This window comes from Mizuhopecten yessoensis, unplaced genomic scaffold, assembly GCF_002113885.1.
Source record: "Mizuhopecten yessoensis strain PY_sf001 unplaced genomic scaffold, ASM211388v2 scaffold6595, whole genome shotgun sequence".
Classification (NCBI taxonomy): Eukaryota; Metazoa; Mollusca; class Bivalvia; order Pectinida; family Pectinidae; genus Mizuhopecten; species Mizuhopecten yessoensis.
This window is the reverse complement of record NW_018406628.1, coordinates 529,591-550,270: the sequence shown is the minus strand read 5'-3', so window position 1 is coordinate 550,270 and position 20,680 is coordinate 529,591. Positions and strand designations below refer to the sequence as shown.

At 37.1% G+C, this 20,680-nt stretch overlaps 1 protein-coding gene across 2 annotated transcripts in view; it reads left to right on the top strand.

Annotated features, from left to right (window-relative positions):
* The window catches only part of LOC110452321, a 101,942-nt gene that overhangs the window by 35,690 nt on the left and 45,572 nt on the right, over nucleotides 1-20,680 (top strand). For both annotated transcript variants that reach the window (XM_021500765.1, XM_021500764.1), the window contains exons 14-32: nucleotides 771-848; nucleotides 1,238-1,372; nucleotides 1,760-1,909; nucleotides 2,566-2,712; nucleotides 3,792-3,857; nucleotides 4,324-4,467; nucleotides 5,230-5,373; nucleotides 6,182-6,325; nucleotides 7,024-7,164; nucleotides 8,357-8,497; nucleotides 9,596-9,742; nucleotides 10,173-10,241; nucleotides 12,791-12,934; nucleotides 13,884-14,102; nucleotides 14,558-14,745; nucleotides 16,249-16,366; nucleotides 17,356-17,567; nucleotides 18,737-18,803; nucleotides 19,104-19,310. In XM_021500765.1, the coding sequence (XP_021356440.1) occupies nucleotides 771-848; nucleotides 1,238-1,372; nucleotides 1,760-1,909; nucleotides 2,566-2,712; nucleotides 3,792-3,857; nucleotides 4,324-4,467; nucleotides 5,230-5,373; nucleotides 6,182-6,325; nucleotides 7,024-7,164; nucleotides 8,357-8,497; nucleotides 9,596-9,742; nucleotides 10,173-10,241; nucleotides 12,791-12,934; nucleotides 13,884-14,102; nucleotides 14,558-14,745; nucleotides 16,249-16,366; nucleotides 17,356-17,567; nucleotides 18,737-18,803; nucleotides 19,104-19,310 (2,661 nt within the window). The remainder of the gene's footprint in view (nucleotides 1-770; nucleotides 849-1,237; nucleotides 1,373-1,759; nucleotides 1,910-2,565; nucleotides 2,713-3,791; nucleotides 3,858-4,323; nucleotides 4,468-5,229; nucleotides 5,374-6,181; nucleotides 6,326-7,023; nucleotides 7,165-8,356; nucleotides 8,498-9,595; nucleotides 9,743-10,172; nucleotides 10,242-12,790; nucleotides 12,935-13,883; nucleotides 14,103-14,557; nucleotides 14,746-16,248; nucleotides 16,367-17,355; nucleotides 17,568-18,736; nucleotides 18,804-19,103; nucleotides 19,311-20,680) is intronic.

The following is a 20,680-nucleotide window of genomic DNA, read 5'->3' as shown; positions in this document are numbered from 1 at the left end:
CAAAATTTACCAAAGACAAACAGCTGGTAAATGGGCTTTAAGTCTTAATTTGCCATCGATAATAATTAGTGTTATTTCAATTTTTAATAGCCATTAGAAATGATTTTAGTATTTCAAGGCCAGGAAATCAATAAAGAACAGCGATCAAATAGGAGACAAGGACCATTGCCTTTTTTCATGGCAATGAAAAAAAATAAAAATGGTGAGGATTTAATGGTCGTTAGTTTCATCCTCCTAAAAGATATCAATTTTGAAAAAGTAATACACTGTATGTGATATTTTCCTGTCCTGGGAATTGGGGTTTGGTGTGGTTGGGCAAGGAAGACTTCTTAGATGACATAAATATCCCCGTCCTATTTTTATCTATTTCAGGCACATGATCATGATATTTGAATATAAATTCTTTTGGAACCAGGTTGCATTTTACTAGGGGTTTAAAAAGTATCTTTGGGTCCCCCGGGGAACATTTTTATACATGTATTCTGCTGTACATTTAGGTGAGGGTATAAAAAGTGTTCGTGAGGTCAGGGAGTTATCCACAGTAAGGGAGGCTTGGGCCATGATGATGAAATGACTGTTCATAACTGTAAAATTTTCTGTCTTCCTCCTGAAAAATAATTAATGCCAATAGTTGATATTTATAATGTGAAATATTTTGCCCTGCAGTAAGAATTTGTGAGTTTTCGTATAATAGCCTTCATGGAAAACATTTATATTTCAAATGCAACATATGGAGCAGGGGACATAACTCTTCCCTATCCCTTTTGTAGGTGGGTGAGTGACAATGCCTTGACCAGCTATCCTCATGTTGTGTTGTCTGAGCAACAGTATGATAAACTCACAAAGGTGTAAGTATTACAACCCTAGCTATCACACAAGGATAACCAATTTAAACTGAAAGAATTACGATATACTTGTCAAACTAACCAATTTAAACTGAAAGAATTATGATATACTTGTCAAACTTTCATTTTTTTTTTAGATTTGAATGAATTTAAATACTGATTTCAAGCCAAGAACATGTTCACTGCATATATATAATTATACAAATTGCAAAAATGATACAATGACATGTTTTCTTAGGTACGTTGCGATACAGTGATATTTAATTTCTGTATTCAGATGTGATACAGTATTCCTGTGTATTGTAATGTACCCACTTACCAGTATGGTATATATTGTGACAGCCCAGGTAACAGTATTAATTTCTATAATATTTATGGTACGTTTATAAAAGGTTTATCGACAACAACCGGATCACCAACATGACCCTGTTCAGTGACGATGGGTTCTCTCCTTCTGCCCTGAGCCTTTTCGAAAAACGACAGAGAGCATTTACGCTTTGGAGCACTTCCCCAAACATTCGCTACATGTGAGTATAGTGTTATAATTAAACTGTAATATCATTGATAAGGAAATAACTATATGTACCACATGATCAGTTCTTAATTTTATTGAACATATCAGATATAGAGGTCTTCTTGTATGAACATTTATCTAAGTACGATATGTAGGCCCCACTCATTGTCGTCACTCTACTGGCTCTGGACCACTTTTTATGAACATTCACACGTGTGCTTGCCTTGGACATACCTTGAACAGTTTGGAATAAGATTATCATTGGTGAATGGTTGATGTCATTGTTACATCCTGTTCTGATCGCTCTAGCAGCTGTATTTCCTGAAAACCCCCATGGAATTCCACAAATGCATGTCCTTGCAGGTCCTTCAATTTTGTTTGCATTGTTTTTGTGATCCAGGTACCTCCACTCGAACCTGATCCCAGAGTTCCTGTCCACGGACTTCTGTGATCTGCCGCTCCTCTACTACCTTGATCTGGGTACAAACCTCCTCACCAACGACAAGTTCCCAGACGATTTGTTGACTTGCTTGTCTAATCTGAATTATTTGTGAGTAAGATGGTTCTGTAAGTTTAACACTCCGATATACACTTAACTCACATTATAATGTCACTATATATATATATATTTAATCCAGCAGAAATCCGGTTTTAAAAATCAAGATACATTTAAAGTGTTAATTTGTTCTGATCTGTGTATTCTGTGTCTTATATGGTGCCAGTTTGAATTAAACAAAGACCTTATTTAACTGCAATCATTTGCAAAACAGAAATATGGCTTTATGAAGGGGTTTTGCAGTAAAGCTTGTATATCGAAGGAAACTTTTGAAGTAATTGTGATGAGTGATGAGAAAAAAAGGAGTGAGTGACATCAAATAGTGGTTGCATTTGGTGTTTTTCGCTGCTCATAATTATTGAAGACAATGACATATACATTGTATCTGAAATTGTGTTGGTTGGTGGTACTGATTGATCAGGGATGATTTTGATATTATGCACACATTCAATTTAGATAGACTTTATAAAAAGGCTGTAGGAGCCAATTTGAAGGTCTACTTTATACAGATTTCTATGTTATACAGGTTTCTATGTTATTCAGATTTCTATGTTATACAGGTTTCTATTTTATACAGGTTTCTATGTTATACAGGTTTAGACAAAAAGTAAGTATGTAAAGGTATTAACCCTGAATCGTTCTTTCCTTAGGGACCTGAGCAGTAACCAGTTCCAGTATGTTCCCCAGACAGTCCGCTCAGCTAACATGACGTCCCTGCAAACCATCTTACTTAATGGGAATTACCTTACCTTCATTGAAACAGGAACTTTCTCACAACTTCCCGATCTCCAAATCTTGTAAGAATTTTGTATTTAAGTTGATATATATGCATTATCTCTTCCTCAGACATCCTAATTTCCGGAAGTTTTCTTAGTTTCACACACAATTCTGCAACTATATGAAAATCTCCCGGATTTGATGTCCACACTGATAGATTTTGTTATAAAACTGCTATGGTAAGATATTGTTAAGGCTAGGTAGTGATTTAAATAAAACAGCTGGTTTCTGTTGTACTTTGTAGATCACCTGAGTCTATCAATATAAGACCTGATAGGAATTACGTTAGAATGGAGCAATTGGAATGGGTGTAAAATTACTCAAACCCAGTGTAATACATTGTAGTTAAAAATCTGTCTGAGCATCAACAATTCAAGATAAGAAAACTTACAAGATCTACTGACTGTCTGAAAGCGATGCAGCCACAGAAAACAGCTAGATCGTGAGATTAGATGTTTCTTTTCTGAAGAGACTTGTTTTTCTCTCAATTCTGTGCATATAAGGGGAAAGTGGTCGAGTGGTAAAGGTGTCTGACTGCATGCCTAGTATGATAACTACTGTGTTGCAGGTTTGAGGCCTACATGGGGCAGTTGCTTGGTACTGGCTGGAGGTCTGTGGTTTATCTTGATCTTGGCAATCCGCAGCTTTCCTCCCCCACCAATACCTATCATGTCCTTAAATGACGATAGCTGTTAATAAGACCTAAAACACAAATAAACCACATCAAGTCCTGTGTGTATATGACCAAATCCTGTGCGTATAATGACAGAACTGCCGGGGTGTAGTTAATTTCTGTCTTACACCCCATTTCACATGTGTGACATCACAATGAGACAACCATGATAATGTATGCCACAAAATCTGGAACATTCTGGTACTCTGATGCTGAAACTGAAAGGCCTTGTGTTGGTTTCTGAGCTAATTCTTCTGAGCAATTCCACCCTCAGGGTTTCCAAATTGGTGCAAAACCCTTTTAAGGCAGGCCTTAGGTTTCATCTAATTAAGTGGAATTTCCTTATCCTACACTTCTGGGCATGGCAGGATCTTACATGTAATGTGATGTACTCCTAACATTTACACTTGTGATGTTGTTTTGTAGATCTCTAGGCAGCAACAATATAGTTGTGGTTGAGAATGATTCGTTTCCTGGCACCATTGTATCCATGTAAGTATCGTCAGGTTATTATATATCCATACATTCTCCATATTCGTAGTCTACATAATCAATAAAGAAGTATTTCTCTTTCTTCAGAGTTTTGAAAAGAGGATATTTCTTATCCCATATGTGATCGTAGAAATATTAAGTTAGAGGATTTTCAAAACAAAATTTGATGAAATTGAATGACTAATCTGCAATATATTTATCTTGCCATATTTTCATCCAACAAACTTTTCTCCCGCTTGAACTTAACCTTGTGTTATTTTGAAATTGCATAATTAAAGCATGGATAATAATTTTCAACCTTGTTGTGAATTTGCCTTTTCATTCATTGGTGAAAGATAAAAGATATTAATATATAAGTTTTACATTGTTTTAGCACCTCGTCAAGTATCTGTTTTCCTGTTTATTATTTTAGCACCTCGTCAAGCATCTGCAGAAAATATTAATATAAAGGTTTACATTGTTTTAGCACCTTGTCAAGCAACTGTTTTCGATTTACACATGAGAATCCATTTACAAATCTCACGGCACTGACCACACTTACCCTGTCCAACAACCAGATTGATGTCATCCCCGACACAGCTTTCTCTAACTGTACCGCCCTTAATGACCTGTAAGTATAGTCACACCCTGATTTGAATTATAGGTGATATATGAACTGGCATCAGGTGGTCTGAGTGGTCATCTGGCACAATTTTGTCTGTACTAATTAATGTATAAGTTAACCCCTGGATAATATATATAGTTCTAGTTTTAATACTACTATAGTTTGGGGGTCATGTTGGGGTATTAGTTATAGCTTCTGGAAAACAGTTGTAGTTTAACTTCAGTGATTTATGTAGCAGAACTCGACTAGGTCCAACGCCAACTTAACATACACAGTAGTTGGTATAGGGGATTATTTATCTCCAGGGTCAATAATGTGTGTATATATAGATCAAACTGAACAGCTTCAGTGGCCATCTGATTTTCCCCCAAAATGGAAATAATGGCCATGACATGAATATGTGATTACCATTTAACAGTCAAATAGCTAATTTATGGCTATGATATCTATTAATGGGCATGAAATACAATTATTTAATTCCCATTATTGTTATTGAAACAAAAATGAATGGTCAATACTTATACATATTTACCTGGAAAATGTAATGCCCATTAAGACATTTTTCCTGCCTTTTTAATGGAATATATTCAGGTTAAATATTTGAAAATAATGGATACTCAGTAATGGCCATTACAAATTTCAAACAAGAATTAATAGTTTCTTTTAAGAGGCTTATGGCTTTTAATGCATTTCTAATGTGTTTTAAATGGAATTTTAATTATCTGACAGTTTAGTACGTAGTTAATCATGTTACTCTTGTGTGAACAGACAAATGATTTCCAATAACATTGGCTGGCTGACAAAGGTTATGTTTTCGGATTGCCCTTTGAACTACCGTTTCTCAGCTTCTAGCAACGATATTGCCTACATAGAGGACGGAACATTCGCCCACATCAGCAGTATCACCGTTCTGTGAGTTGGTTTTTTGTTTCAGAATAATTTTCAAAATCTTTGAAAATTATGTTTATTCCTGAAGTAGTTCTTAAGTGTGCTAGCAAAATAGGTGTCAATTGTATTGGAATAAGCTGTATTTTGTTAAAAAAAAAGAATGGACAATCTAATTACAGTGAGCCTGTAGAGGCAGATAAATATGTGATATCAACTTTTTTGTCACATAACAAATATTTTACATGGAAGTATATTGAGTATATTTCAGCAGGAAATTAGAAAATTAATATGACTAATTTAAAATTATAAGAAGTTTTTTCAAATTTAAAAAATATATGTACTGTTTGTATTTTGATTCCATTTGACTAATCTTTAAGCAATAGATATCATTGTGTATATTTCTCAATCAGATGAACTTTTAGGTATCTAATTCTTGGAAGGTTTAAGGAAACCGGTGCTAACAGTCATTACATATGTAACTTATGTGAAATATATCTCCCATAGAACGTTTCAGTACATTACTATTAGGTAATGGTAAAAAACTATCTGAATAGTATTATTTTTCTGTGTTTCAATAAGAATAGTGATTAGTCAGATCAGCAAGTTCAAATTTTACAGTTTTGTAAATGGCAATGGAATTCTTTTGGATAAAAAATGTAAGTTACATGAAGGTAGGATATACCCTTAAATCAATTTATGCAGATTCACTTCAACAGACCTCCAACAATTAACCTGAAGGCTGAAACGGTGTCCAGTCCATGCCTGTCGTTGTATTATCATATAGAACTTACAGAGACATTAATTTTACATGGTTTTTTTTGTGATATTTTAGGTTACTCTCAGACAACAAGCTGACCAAATTTCCAAGGGGTGATGACTTTTCTAACCTGAATGTGAATACTTTAGCTCTAAGCAGTAACCGTTTCACTGAAGTGCCAGCTGGTGTGTTCGTCAATACTACTGTTGGTCAAAGTCTGTGAGTAAATGTTTTAGACATACTTATGAATTCAGAATTGACCATGACATGGACATGGAAGTAGATGAAAATTATATTTTTGGCCGGATTGCGATGCAAAACAGGGCTTATAGAATTGGCAATTCCCGTTCGGACGTCTGTCTGACTGTCTGCACTAAGGTTAAGAAGAATGGTTGAACTCAGTTTCCAAGTTATTCTAATTATCTCACATCAACTTAACTATCTAAGGAAGCTATCACATGCTTTGCTTCGGATGCTGGATCTGACCTACATTTTCCACTCGACTGACCAGATTAAGAAGATTGGTTTAGGTCACTTACCAAGTAAAAATATAACAACTTGTTGTACATTAACTAAACTTGCATGGCGTATGTATCTAAGGAAGCTTATCACATGTGATTCTCCAAATGCTGGTCTGACCTACATTTTCCACTTCAGTGACCAGGTTAAGAAGATAGGTCAACTAAACTTGCGTGGCTTATGTATCTTAAAGGCTGCTTATCACATGTGATGCTTGGGATGCTGGTTCTGACCTTATTAATGGTCCTGTTATTTAGTCTTGTTATTGGCATAATATTTGTCACAATTTCATGAATTTTGCAAACCCTGACCCTTGTATATTTCCTTGTGTATTTTTTCTTCCATCTATTTGTATTGTACAGTTGAAATTGACATTGTATTTGATTTTCTATCTACAGAACTCTGAGTGATTCTGAGATATCAGTCATTGAAACGGGAGCCTTCCAGTCTGTCTCTGTATCTCAAACCTTAAGTCTGACTGGGAATCCACTGAAAACCATCCAGGAAAAAGCTTTCCATACCGTGAGCTGTTCGTACCTGTAAGTAACAAAGTATTTCATCTGTTAAGGTAAAAGGTAACAAAAAAGGGAAACTTCACCATTCCATGTACCATTGTCACTCTTGTGAAGTATTTGTATATGTCCTTTTTTGATAGAAATATAGGGGGCTGCGGTGGCCAAGTGGTTAAGGCATTTGACATTCTGCTAACACTAGCCCTTCACCACTGGGTCGTGGGTTCGAGACCTACGTAGGGCAGTCAGCAGGTACTGGCCGTAGGTCGGTGGTTTTTCTCCAGGAACTCCGGCTTTCCACCACAACCAAAACCTTGCACATAAATGACCATAGCTGTTAATAGGACGTAAACACAAACAAACCAAATGATAGAAATATTCCATAAAAATGACATACCCCAATGCATTTTACATACTTGTTCTAAGCTTGAATTCTTGAAAATAGAAAAAAAAGCAAACAAAAAACGTTCTATATATCCATTCAGGAATTATAAATGCATAGTTTTAAAATAAGTGTCCAATTAATGGGCAAAAAACCTGCAGAAAACCTGACAGGGGGAGTAACTCACAATCCCAAAACGTCCCTCTGGTTGCTTCATCTTCTATATAAAAGGAAGAAAGAATGTTTCATATAATGCTATAATAGGATAATTAGGCATTATTGTTTATCAATACTGTTATGACATAAAAACTGATATTCTTCGGAACATTATAACTTACCATATTATTATACCCTATAGTGGTTGGACTCACCATTTTCTTAATTAGCGATCTGTTGCACTTAACTGATTTATTATATATTATAGTCAGTTTCATAGGCTTAAAATATGAATAATTAAAGCTGAGTGTTTTCATGTTGAAAATAAAATTTTGAAATCTTGAAATAATTGTATGTATTGCAAATATTTGGAAGCTTTGAATCTGTTTATATTCAAACAGCAGTGATATAGCAATAATGGGTTTTTAGTCTGTGAGTTGTGAATTATCTCCACATGAAGCAGTTTATGTAAAGAATCGTACTAGTTCAGAGCATTTTGACCTTTGAGATACAAACATGCAGTGCTGTATTATTCCTGAATCGTTATTAATCGTCTTTTTAATTATGGCATCAATTATTACATGTAGTTTTGTTTTATTTTTTAACTAATTTTGTGATTATTTCAATCATTGATGATATTAAGTATAAACCGTTTTACGTGTAACTTTGTGTATTGAACAGATCCATGAATGGCATGCAGATTACACACATTCCAACTGGAGCCTTCCAGTTTGTGAGTTCGAGGATTATCTCCCTCCAGGAAAACGCCATCGCCTATATTGACATTGCAGCATTTGATGGCATCAGTCTGTCTAACGATCTGTAAGGAGTGTTTCTATTGGTTACTCATCAAGTGACCTATTGTGCTTGCCTTTTACCTGTCGTCCATCGTGTAAAAAGAGTCATGTTTTCAATTTCTGCTGGCTACACATTAACCCTTTCCCCACTGTAGACCATAATGGACCCATCCATATCAATGCATGGTAGCTACTAAATTTACATAGGGGTGAAAGGGTTAATGGAACTTGGTGGTTAAATCATCAACCTGTGGTAAGAATCAGAATCTATACTCAAAAAGAGGCTGAGGCTTTAAAGGGTCATTTATAGTCTTTAATTTACATTTCTTCTTAAGTTTACAGGATGATTTCAGCCAACATTTCTTAAAATGATTTGTAGATGATGACTGGATAAAAATGTACACTAAAGAAAGAGTTGACACCCCAGGGGACTGGAGCAATGAGGGGGTCACAGAGTGCAAAACCATCAAATAACATCTCAATAAGTTCCTGATGGATTTAGACCAAAATTAAATTATAAAATGATCCTTAGATGATCTGAATCAATAATCTAAAAGGGAATGATCCTCTCCAAGATATATAGTTGAGGGATGTGGTCATTATGGGTCACAGATTGGAAAACCTTCAAATGATATCTCCTCTGAAATTAGTGATGAATGCAGGCCAAAATTTCATAAAATGACCCTTAAACGATGGGGGGGGGGGGGGGGGGGGGTTTTTGNTTTGCTGCTTTTATACTGATGATCTTTATAGCTACATATACATGTATTTACTTAAAATTGACATGAATATGCTAATTTGATAATATAACTGACCAAATACAGAAATATTTGTTTGCTATAAATTTGATGTTTTAAAAGCGTTTAAGAGTTTTCTTTTAAGATTGATTTACTTCTGTTTTGTTGAAGTTATAGGTTGTCATGAAGATTGTTGTACAAGTGCACATTAAAATCAAAACGTTCTTTTGGACTTTACACTTCATTGGTAAGACCAAAAACTATACCAGTACAGAAACAATGAGTCTATGATACTTTAAATGCCCTGGTATTATTCCATAGATGAGGAGACCAATACGATTACTTAAATGAAGTAACCTTGCAGTTTTGTATTCTTTCTTTTTCAGACTTCTATATGGCAACAAAATGACAACTCTTCGAGGAAATATTTTCGCTAATAACTCTGTAATTTCTCGAAATCTTGATCTCAGCCAGAACTCCCTGTCTTCCCTCCCGAACACGGCATTCGATGGGTTGTCATCTGTCAAAGCAATGTAAGTAAACTGAAGTCTAATAATCAAAATTTCGAAAGCATACTTTTTTGGAAATTGTATTTGTGATTGAAAATGTTGCAGCATCCTGTCATATGTTGTAGTCACACTGATTTGTTCATCATATACAGGTTCATATAGCATTTCTAGTAAAATGTTAACACATGATGACTTCACGATATGTACTCTGTCACGTTACTGTTACTGTAACATGCTTAACGGCCTATCAACACAGGAGAGGTCATGAAAGGGCCAACAAACGGTGGTCATCTTTTTGTTCATCTGAAATGAAACAATAGGTTGAAATTTCTTCTTCTTCTTTTTTTTGATAGCAAGAAAGATGAAGAATTAGTTTCAGGAGAACTACATAATATTGTATGTACATGATTATATGATTAAATCTGTAATGAATGTTTTTCACTTTCTATCTCAGTAAGTTGGGTGAAAATCAGATGACAGAATACCCAGCCACTGCCTTGAGCAATAAGAATGTGCAGACAGTGTAAGTAGTGTTCAAGATGTGATAACAAGTTCTCTGTTGTGTATGTACCAAACCCCTACCCTACCCTGTCTATCATTCCTTTTCTGTTTTACCCTACCCTGTTTATCTTTCCTTTTCTGTTTTACCCTACCCTGTCTATCTTTTCTTTTCTGTCCTACCCTACCCTATCTTTCTTTTCTTTTCTGTCCTACCCTCCCTTGTCTATCATTCCTTTTCTGTCCTACCCTCCCTTGTCTATCATTCCTTTTCTGTCCTACCCTATCCTGTCTATCTTTCCTTTTCTGTCCTACCCTACGCTGTCTGTCTTTCCTTTTCTGTCCTACCCTACCCTGTCTATCTTTTCTTTTCTGTCCTACCCTACCCTGTCTTTCTTTTCTTTTCTGTCCTACCCTCCCTTGTCTATCTTTCCTTTTCTGTCCTACCCTACCCTGTCTATCTTTCCTTTTCTGTCCTACCCTACCTTGTCTATCTTTTCATTTCTGTCCTACCCTACCCTGTCTTTCTTTCCTTTTCTGTCCTACTCTACCCTGTCTATCTTTCCTGTTCTGTCCTATCCTACCCTGTCTATCTTTCCTTTTCTGTCCTGCGTACCCTACCCTGTCTATATTTTCTTTTCTGTCCTACCCTACCCTGTCTATCTTTCCTTTTCTGTACTACCCTACCATGTCTATCTTTTCTTTTCTGTCCTCCCCTATCCTGTCTATCTTTCCTTTTCTGTTCTACCCTACCCTGTCTATCTTTCCTTTCTGTCCTACCCTCCCCTGTCTATCTTTCCTTTATTGTCCTACCCTCCCTTGTCTATCTTTCCTTTTCTTTCCTACCTTCCCCTGTCTATCTTTCCTTTTCTGTCCTCCCTTACCCTGTCTATCTTTTCTTTTCTGTCCTACCCTACCCTGTCTTTCTTTCCTTTTCTGTCCTACTCTACCCTGTCTATCTTTCCTGTTCTGTCCTATCCTACCCTGTCTATATTTCCTTTTCTGTCCTGCGTACCCTACCCTGTCTATATTTTCTTTTCTGTCCTACCCTACCCTGTCTATCTTTCCTTTCTGTCCTCTCCTCCCCTGTCTATCTTTCCTTTTCTGTCCTACCCTCCCCTGTCTATCTTTCATTTTCTGTCCTACCCTACCATGTCTATCTTTTCTTTTCTGTCCTAGCCTATCCTGTCTATCTTTCCTTTTCTGTTCTACCCTACCCTGTCTATCTTTCCTTTCTGTCCTCTCCTCCCCTGTCTATCTTTCCTTTTCTGTCCTACCCTACCCTGTCTTTCTTTCCTTTTCTGTCCTACCCTCCCCTGTCTTTCTTTTCTTTTCTGTCCTATCCTACCCTGTCTATCTTTCCTTTTCTGTCCTCCGTACCCTACCCTGTCTATATTTTCTTTTCTGTCCTACCCTACCCTGTCTATCTTTCCTTTCTGTCCTCTCCTCCCCTGTCTATCTTTCCTTTTCTGTCCTACCTTCCCCTGTCTATCTTTTCTTTTCTGTCCTACCCTACCCTGTCTTTCTTTTCATTTCTGTCCTATCCTCCCCTGTCTATCTTTCCTTTTCTGTCCTACCCTCCCCTGTCTATCTTTCATTTTCTGTCCTACCCTACCATGTCTATCTTTTCTTTTCTGTCCTACCCTACCCTGTCTATCTTTTCTTTTCTGTCCTACCCTCCCCTGTCTATCTTTCCTTTTCTGTCCTACCCTCCCTTGTCTATCTTTCCTTTTCTGTCCTACCTTCCCCTGTCTATCTTTCCTTTTCTGTCCTACCTTACCCTGTCTATCTTTTCTTTTCTGTCCTACCCTACCCTGTCTTTCTTTTCTTTTCTGTCCTACCCTACCCTGTCTATCTTTTCATTTCTGTCCTACCCTCCCCTGTCTATCTTTCCTTCTCTGTCCTACCCTCCCCTGTCTATCTTTCCTTTTCTGTCCTCCCCTCCCCTGTCTATCATTCCTTTATTGTCCTACCCTCCCTTGTCTATCTTTCCTTTTCTGTTCTACCCTACCCTGTCTATCTCTCCTTTTCTGTCCTACCCTACCCTGTCTATCTTTTCTTTTCTGTCATACCCTCCCCTGTCTATCTTTCCTTTTCTGTCCTACCCTCCCCTGTCTATCTTTCCTTTATTGTCCTACCCTCCCTTGTCTATCTTTCCTTTTCTGTTCTACCCTATCCTGTCTAGAGGAAGGATTCAACACACTTAAAACCTTGTCCCCTGAGCTACCTAAGGAATTCACATGTCGTATCTGTTTTCGATTTTAAAGTGTGTTCTAATTGTATTTGTTTTTACTACAACTGTCAATCACTTTCTGATATAAATATTTTTCTCTTACTTTGTGAGGATAGCCAATCACAAATTTCAAAAGAATTATAAGTGTTAGTGTAAAGGAACTACACTGTCATGAAAAAAGAAATGATTTATAGAAATATACCTTTGTCCCTACATAACATATTACAACGTTCAAATGCTTCCAAACATTTTTAACTTCATTCCTAGCTGGTCTCGTATAGCAGTATCATATTTTGATATTCTATCTTTTACCCAAAAGCACATATGCTATTTTATTGTAGGGATGTATCAGACAACATTATTGCGGAGTTATCTTTGGTAGCCTTCCTAAACCAAGGCACAATGAAGTCTCTGGACCTGAGTAACAATCTCATCACCAACATCATCCAGGGTGTGTTCGACCCTCTCGTAAACCTGGAGACTCTGTAAGTCTGAATCAATAATGTTTGATGGCGATGGCCTTGAGTCACATTAAGTATTCAGTAAATGTAACTTGACCCCACTGACCTAGAGTCAGGGTAAATAAATCAATAATATTTGACCCCAATGGCCTTGAGTCACATTAAGTATTCAGTATAGGTTAATAATTTGACCCCACTGACCTTGAGTCAGGGTAAATAAATCAATAATATTTGATGTTAATGGCCTTGAGTCACATTTAAGTATTCAGTAAATGTTATTTGACCCCAGTGACCTTGAGTCAGGGTAAATAAATCAATAATATTTTATGCTAATGACCTTGAGTCACATTAAGTATTCGCGAAGTGTAATTTGACCCCAATGATCTTGAGTCACATTAAGTTTTGCGAAGTGTAATTTGACCCCAATGATCTTGAGTCGCATTAAGTATTCGCGAAGTGTAATTTGACCCCAATGATCTTGAGTCACATTAAGTATTCAGTAAATCTATAATTTGACCCCATTGACCTTGCGTCAGGGTAAATAAATCAATAATATTTGATGCCAATGACCTTAAGTGACATTAAGTATTCAGTTAATGTATAATTTGACTCCAATGACCTTGAGTCAGGGTAAATAAATCAATAATATTTGTTGCCAATGACCTTAAGTCACTGTTGGTATTAGACAATGTTTGTTCCATGACCTTAGACCAAGGTACCACATGAAAATGAAATGTTATTGTATTATTTTAAGAAATTGTATTTTGTCTTAAATATAGAGAATGAATTGCTGAAAAATTTAATTTGATAAATTTGAGATGGATGTTGAAATCTGAAATTGTTCAAATTCAGGAAAATGAAAAATTAATTAAGACCCTTAATTGTTGAGCATGAGAATTGCAAAAACAATATTACCATGGAAACAAATAAAACAGTAAAGAGCAGTTCTGTAGATGTCTATCAACTTTTTCAGATCCCTGAAGAACAACAGTATTGGGTATGTCCAGCCAAACTCATTCTCCGCTCTGGGGTCGCTGAAGACGATGGACATGTCCGACAACAGCATGTATTTCTTTCCTAGTTTGCCCAACATGACAGAGCTAACCTCTATAGACCTCTCCAACAACCAGCTCGCGGCCTTTGAAATTGCCACTTTTGATGAGTTTGAGGGCAGTACAAAGTTTAAAACATTGTAAGTGATATAAGAAAACAAACCCTCTCATTTGTGTAAAAGATCTCTTCCTTGACACACTTCATAAGATTTATCTAATAATTAAACATTACATTACATAAATGCCCACAGTTAATTATTTTTCAATGCCTCTGCTATGGATCAATTTGGAGACCTCTTGTTCTCATTTGTGTTAGAGATCTCTCCCTTGAATTCTTAATAAGATTTATCTAATAATTAAACATTGCATTACATAATTGCCCAGAGTTAATTATTTTTCAATGCCACTGCTAGGGATCTAGAGACCTCTTGTTCCCTAATCCGATGCTCCGCCTGACGAAAACATTGAAATTGTTTTTCTGTTTGATGTTGTTCATACAAATACCAATTGTATCCTCTTGTTAAAAATATTAAAAAAACTTGTAAACAATTTCAAATTAAGCCATGTAAAATGTATTGTTTGTCCACCACCATAGGACACTGACAGGTAACAATGGTATCGGATGTGACTGTTATATCTATCAGACCCTGGAGAAGGTGCAGACCACCATTAACGGAGGCTCCTGTGGCTCCCCATCACAAACCGCTGGCATCGTATTTGACTACGCTGGAAAAACTAGTTCCAGCTACTTCTTAAACGCAGATGTCAACAATTTTCTGTGCTGTAAGTACAAATAAAATGTTCAGGCCCTGGAATCTCGAAACTTCTTAATTCTCTATTCTTAACTCTCCATTCTTAAGCCAAGTACATACTTAGCTGAGAATTTCTCAAATTGGTGTATCTCGAAGGCGTTCTTAAATATTTGAGAACGCACTTACCTAAGAATGTGTTTGTTGATACATAAGTGGCCCTTTTTGGAACTCTTTAATGAAAAAAAGTAATCTCAGTGTATGATATAGGCAATGTAACAGTTTGGTTTCCTTAAAAAGTAAGATGTCCCTTGTTTTGTTATCAACACCGACGTGACAATCATCAATATATGAGTTTCTGGCAGCAATGGCATCAACATCATCATTCTGTGACAGCACCTGTAGCAAATAGTTGATATTTTAGCTGGTATGGCATCCAGCAGTGAAGCAAGAAAAAAACCCACACATACCCTGGTATTTGGAAAATCTCCCTATTTTGAAAAAAAACACTCCTTATTTTTCATCTTTTTAAATCTGCAGGTTACTCTACATACACATAGGTACAAATTACACTAATGCATTTATGCCATTATTTTGACAAATATTGGTCACTTTTTAAAATACTGTAAAGACGTTTTAAAACATTGCCACACAGTTTACCAATGACAAATTTGAAAGGTTGACAAGTATGCAAACACAACAAAGGAATTTGGTGATTATTTTGAATAACTTCATGAGTGATCTTTACTATTATGACATCACAGTTAGAGGACAGTGACATCACAGTTAGAGGACAGTGACATCACAGTTAGAGGACAGTGACATCACAGTTAGAGGACAGTGACATCACAATCGAAATCCCATCAAATATTAATTGCTGACTGTGACAATCTCACAAGTGACACCACTTCAGACACATAGGAGTTACTGTACATGTAGAATCATTTATTTTTGTGGGGTTAAAATTTCGTAGTTTTCATATACTAGCCAGTGTTTCAAGGACATTATATTTTGCAGATTTCTGATTCACCCCTATCTATATCATACCAAATTTATGTTTTCGTGGGGATTTAATTTCGTGGATTTTTGTTATCCACAAAATAATCGAAATTTAATGTCCCACGAAAATTTCTGATTTTACAGTATTGCACATTAAGCTTGCCCTGAAGTTCTTGCATGGATCTTCAAAATCAAACTACACAGTGTTTTTTTTGTTTGCTCTTTCAAAAATATGGCCTCAGTTTGTGTTTGCCTATCAAATAGAAAATAGAAATTTTGCTATGTTTAGACTTGCATTTGCATGGTCTTAATTGTGATACCTCGGTTTAGAAGTGAAGGTGTATAGAAAAAGAGTCCATCTTTTTGTATAGGTATGGTGGAAATTTTACCCTTGGGTGCAGAATTTAGTGTCAGAACCTCAACACACCTCATTTTCATGTAGCTTTATCTGTTTTCACAAAAAGTCCTGGAGTTAAGTTGTCAATAACCCTAACTGTAATAACATAAAAATCTGACCAATATGTTTCGTTTTCTCCAGCCCCGCTGAATGTAGCGGCCACAGCCTTGACCTCTAGCGACGTCACGGTGACCTGGACACGCCCTAACAACACTGTGGCTTCCACCTCCACAGCAACCAATGCTGTAGCTGCTGCATGGTAATTTAGATTTTTCTGGTCAGGACACAACAGGTTTAATTTGATAAGCTATGTACATTTTAATGTTACGCCAAATGATATTCAAATCTAATCATGGCAATATGATAAGCTACAATGACAATAAAGAAATCCTACCACACAACGTAATTATAATTGTGATCTCCATATAGACAACCATGGAGATACCATAGTATCATGTGATTAGGTTTTCATCATCCTTTTACCTCATTTTAATGTGACTGGTATTACTTGTATGATACAAATAATGCTTAATATGTGTATATAATGTATTAAAAAAATATTGTGTGTTATAAAACAAAAACCAAGAGGAAAAAACCCCAGATCATCTGCTATTTCTAAACATTTTCTTCAGGTTGGTAAGTATGGATTATGAAGAGTTCTTTTTTACACAACCAATAAAATTTTCTATGTAACGTTTCGATGACTAGTACGATATGTACACTGTCACCTTTATCAGACAAATGACCAGTGATGTGTATGCGGTACATATATAACAAACTATTGTACATACGCTTACAGTGCAGCCGAAATCGACATAGATTTTGTGGACAACTTTTACACATTTTACACCTTTTTGTGCTTACACTTCATTGGTCATTTGTCTGATGAAGATGGCAGTGTACATATCATACTAGTCATAGAAACGTTACATAGAAAATCTTATTGATTGTGTAAAAAAGAACTTTTCATAATCCAGATCATCTGCTATTTAATAACATCAATAATGACTGTAATACTAGCTAGTTGAGTCAATTATGTGTAGGTATTGGGAGAAAGAGAAATTCTAATCAAGGGTGTAGAATTTGTGAAAGAGCCAAGGCTTTCTGAGAGTCTGGTGCCAAATTCTACACCAAAAAGTATGTTAAAATTTTGTATCTTTTTAATGTTTGGAAAGCATTTGTCAATGAAAAGGTATTGCAAAGAATTACCCTACTTTAATTTATACAGCCACTTTTTTCTGTGTGCAGGCAGTATCAGGTGACATGCACCGCCTCAGGGACAGGGACAAGCCACACCCAGTTGGTTACTGCTGTGTTCACACACACCTTTACTTCTGTGGATGGTATCCAAGGCAACACCGAGTATGTTTGTGTGGTGGCGCTAGTGGTCGGAAGTGGGGGTAATGCTTCAACCAGTGCATCCAGTCAGCCGGGGGTCGCTACAACACAGCTGAATGCAGGTAGGAAAGGAAAGATAGTAGATTTTCTTTGTATATGCACATATTTGGTATGAAGAATCTACAGTTAAAGGACTTTGACATTTTTCCCAATTTTGATAAAAAGAACAGAACAAAACCATTAGCAGAACACAATTTATTTTCCCAATTTTCATTATGCATGTGACATAACTAGAAGGACTTGAAATTTCTTTTATTCTTCAACAAAGGAAAAACAAAACCAAAAAATGAACAAATTAAAAAGATATGGTTTTAAGATACAATGTACTGCTTTGACATCAAATAAGAAAAACCCTGATTGTCAAAGACAATGAATTTGACCTTGAAGACAAATGAGATTAGACGTTGCAGCCTATCAATCTTGTACTTTGACTTAACGACAAATAGCAAGAGCTCACCTTGAATGATAACTAATGAAGCTCAAAGGGCCATGTGATCTCACAAGATGTTGTCCATTGTCCATCCTTCATCAGTCCATTGTCCGTCCATCCATCCATCACTTTAAGTGGCTTCTTTGACTTGTAGCATGCTGGGGTGAAAAGTTATGGAGTATTTCTTTCGGGTAAATGACCTTGACTGACCCACTTTCAATGTCACACGTCTCAGATTTTTTAAAACCTTTAAACAAGTTCTGCTAAAATACCAAGAGGCCTGAGGGACTTGGTTTTGGCTTGTAGCATGCTGGGATGATAGGCTTTGGCACTTGGTCAAACAAATGATTTATACATTTTAAAAAAGTAGATAAAAAATTTGATTTCACAAAGTAAAGTCTAAAAATAAGTGTACATTAAATTCAAAGTTTTTTAAGCTGAATGTTGGTTTGATTATAATGAGGTTTTGGTTGAGATTTGTTCACTTTTACGGAGAAAAAACAAGTTTACGATGAATGAATGAATATGACAATTGCTATCTTCGACCACTTGTACATTTCTCAAAGACTCACTTTTTGTAGGGATCACAAAGTGTTAAACATGCAGTATTATCTGCTGTACGTACCTTAAGGGTATACATATACACAAACACATTTCAACATCGTAAAATTAAAAACCTTATGGGCTTACAGAAATGTGTTATCTATGTTACTGATATTATCCTAACACATCTGTGCTGTTTCTTGTCAGATCTAACTTAAAGAGTGGGAATTAAACAGTTCTAAAAATGTTTTGTTTCAGTGGCAGGTGGTAACTCGTCAGCCTCTGCAAGTGACTGGATACTACCGATAGTGTACTACGATTTCAGGTAAGCCCTGAACAGTCTTTAGATATGTCTGCATAATTTACCTCCGTAGATTATTGTAAATTATCTATGTATTTTAAATCCATACATACATGTCAGTATTAAAGGACATCATTAATGCTTTATCAATACAAGACTTAAACCAGACTTCATGCACCCTGGTAGTTAACTATTATCCTTAAATATTAAAAAATATAAAATAAGATATGAACAAAAAACGTTATGTAAAAAAATATTTTCGAAGAAAAAAGATAGTGGAAATGACATGTAAGTAATTCAAAAATCCTCTCATTCTGTTTTTAGTGTATCCCATACCGACTTTACTGGATATGAAAGCACAATAGTGTCTCAGCCGACCTACGTACCAAGCCCTTATGGTGGTTGGTTGAGGCGATCAAGTACACCTAGTTCGGATACCTTCTCAGAATGGTTTGTCAAGACTGGAAGCAATCTAGCCTTCGATAACAACATCACACTGACTATCACTTCAACGTCCCCTCCTACCCACAGGTAAGTGTCACTGGGAACTACTACATGTACATTCCCTCCCACCCACAGGTAAGTATTACTGGGAACTACTACATGTACATCCCATCCCACCCACAGGTTAGTGTTACTGGGAACTACTGCATGTTCATCCCCTCCCACCCACAGGTTAGTATTACTTGGAACTACTACATGTACATCCCCTCCCGCCCACAGGTTAGTGTTACTGGGAACTCCTACATGTACATCCCCTCCCACCCACAGGTTACTACTACATGTACATTCCCTCCCACCCACAGGTTAGTATTACTTGGAACTACTACATGTACATCCCCTCCCACTCACAGGTAAGTGTCACTGGGAACTACTACATGTCCATCCCCTCCCACCCACAGGGTAGTGTCACTGGGAACTACTACATGTACCTTCCCTCCCACCCACAGGTTAGTATTACTTGGAACTACTACATGTACATCCCCTCCGACCCACAGGTTAGTGTTACTGGGAACTACTTCCCACCCACAGGTAAGTGTTACTGGAAACTACTACATGTTCATCCCCTCCTACCCACAGGTAAGTGTCACTGGGTACTACTACATGTACATTCCCTCCCACCCACAGGTTAGTATTACTGGATCCCCTCCCACCCACAGGTAAGTGTTACTGGAAACTACTACATGTTCATCCCCTCCTACCCACAGGTAAGTGTCACTGGGAACTACTGCATGTTTATCCCCTCCCACCCACAGGTAAGTGCCACTGGGAACTACTGCATGTTCATCCCCTCCCTCCCACAGGTAAGTGTTACTGGGAACTACTGCATGTACATCCCCTCCCACCCACAGGTTACTACTACATGTACATTCCCTCCCACCCACAGGTTAGTATTACTGGATCCCCTCCCACCCACAGGTAAGTGTCACTGGGAACTACTGCATGTTCATCCCGTCCCACCCACAGGTAAGTGTTACTGGGGACTACTGCATGTACATCCCCTCCCACCCACAGGTAAGTATTACTGGGAACTACTACATGTACATCCCTTCCCACCCACCGGTTAGTGTCACTGGGAACTACTAAATGTACATCCCCTCCCACCCACAGGTAAGTGTCACTGGGAACTACTGCATGTTCATCCCCTCCCACCCACAGGTAAGTGTTACTGGGAACTACTACATGTTCATCCCCTCCTACCCACAGGTAAGTGTCACTGGGAACTACTGCATGTTCATCCCCTCCCACCCACAGGTAAGTGTTACTGGGAACTACTGCATGTACATCCCCTCCCACCCACAGGTAAGTGTTACTGGGAACTACTACATGTTCATCCCCTCCTACCCACAGGTTAGTGTCACTGGGAACTACTACATGTACATCCCCTCCCACCCACAGGT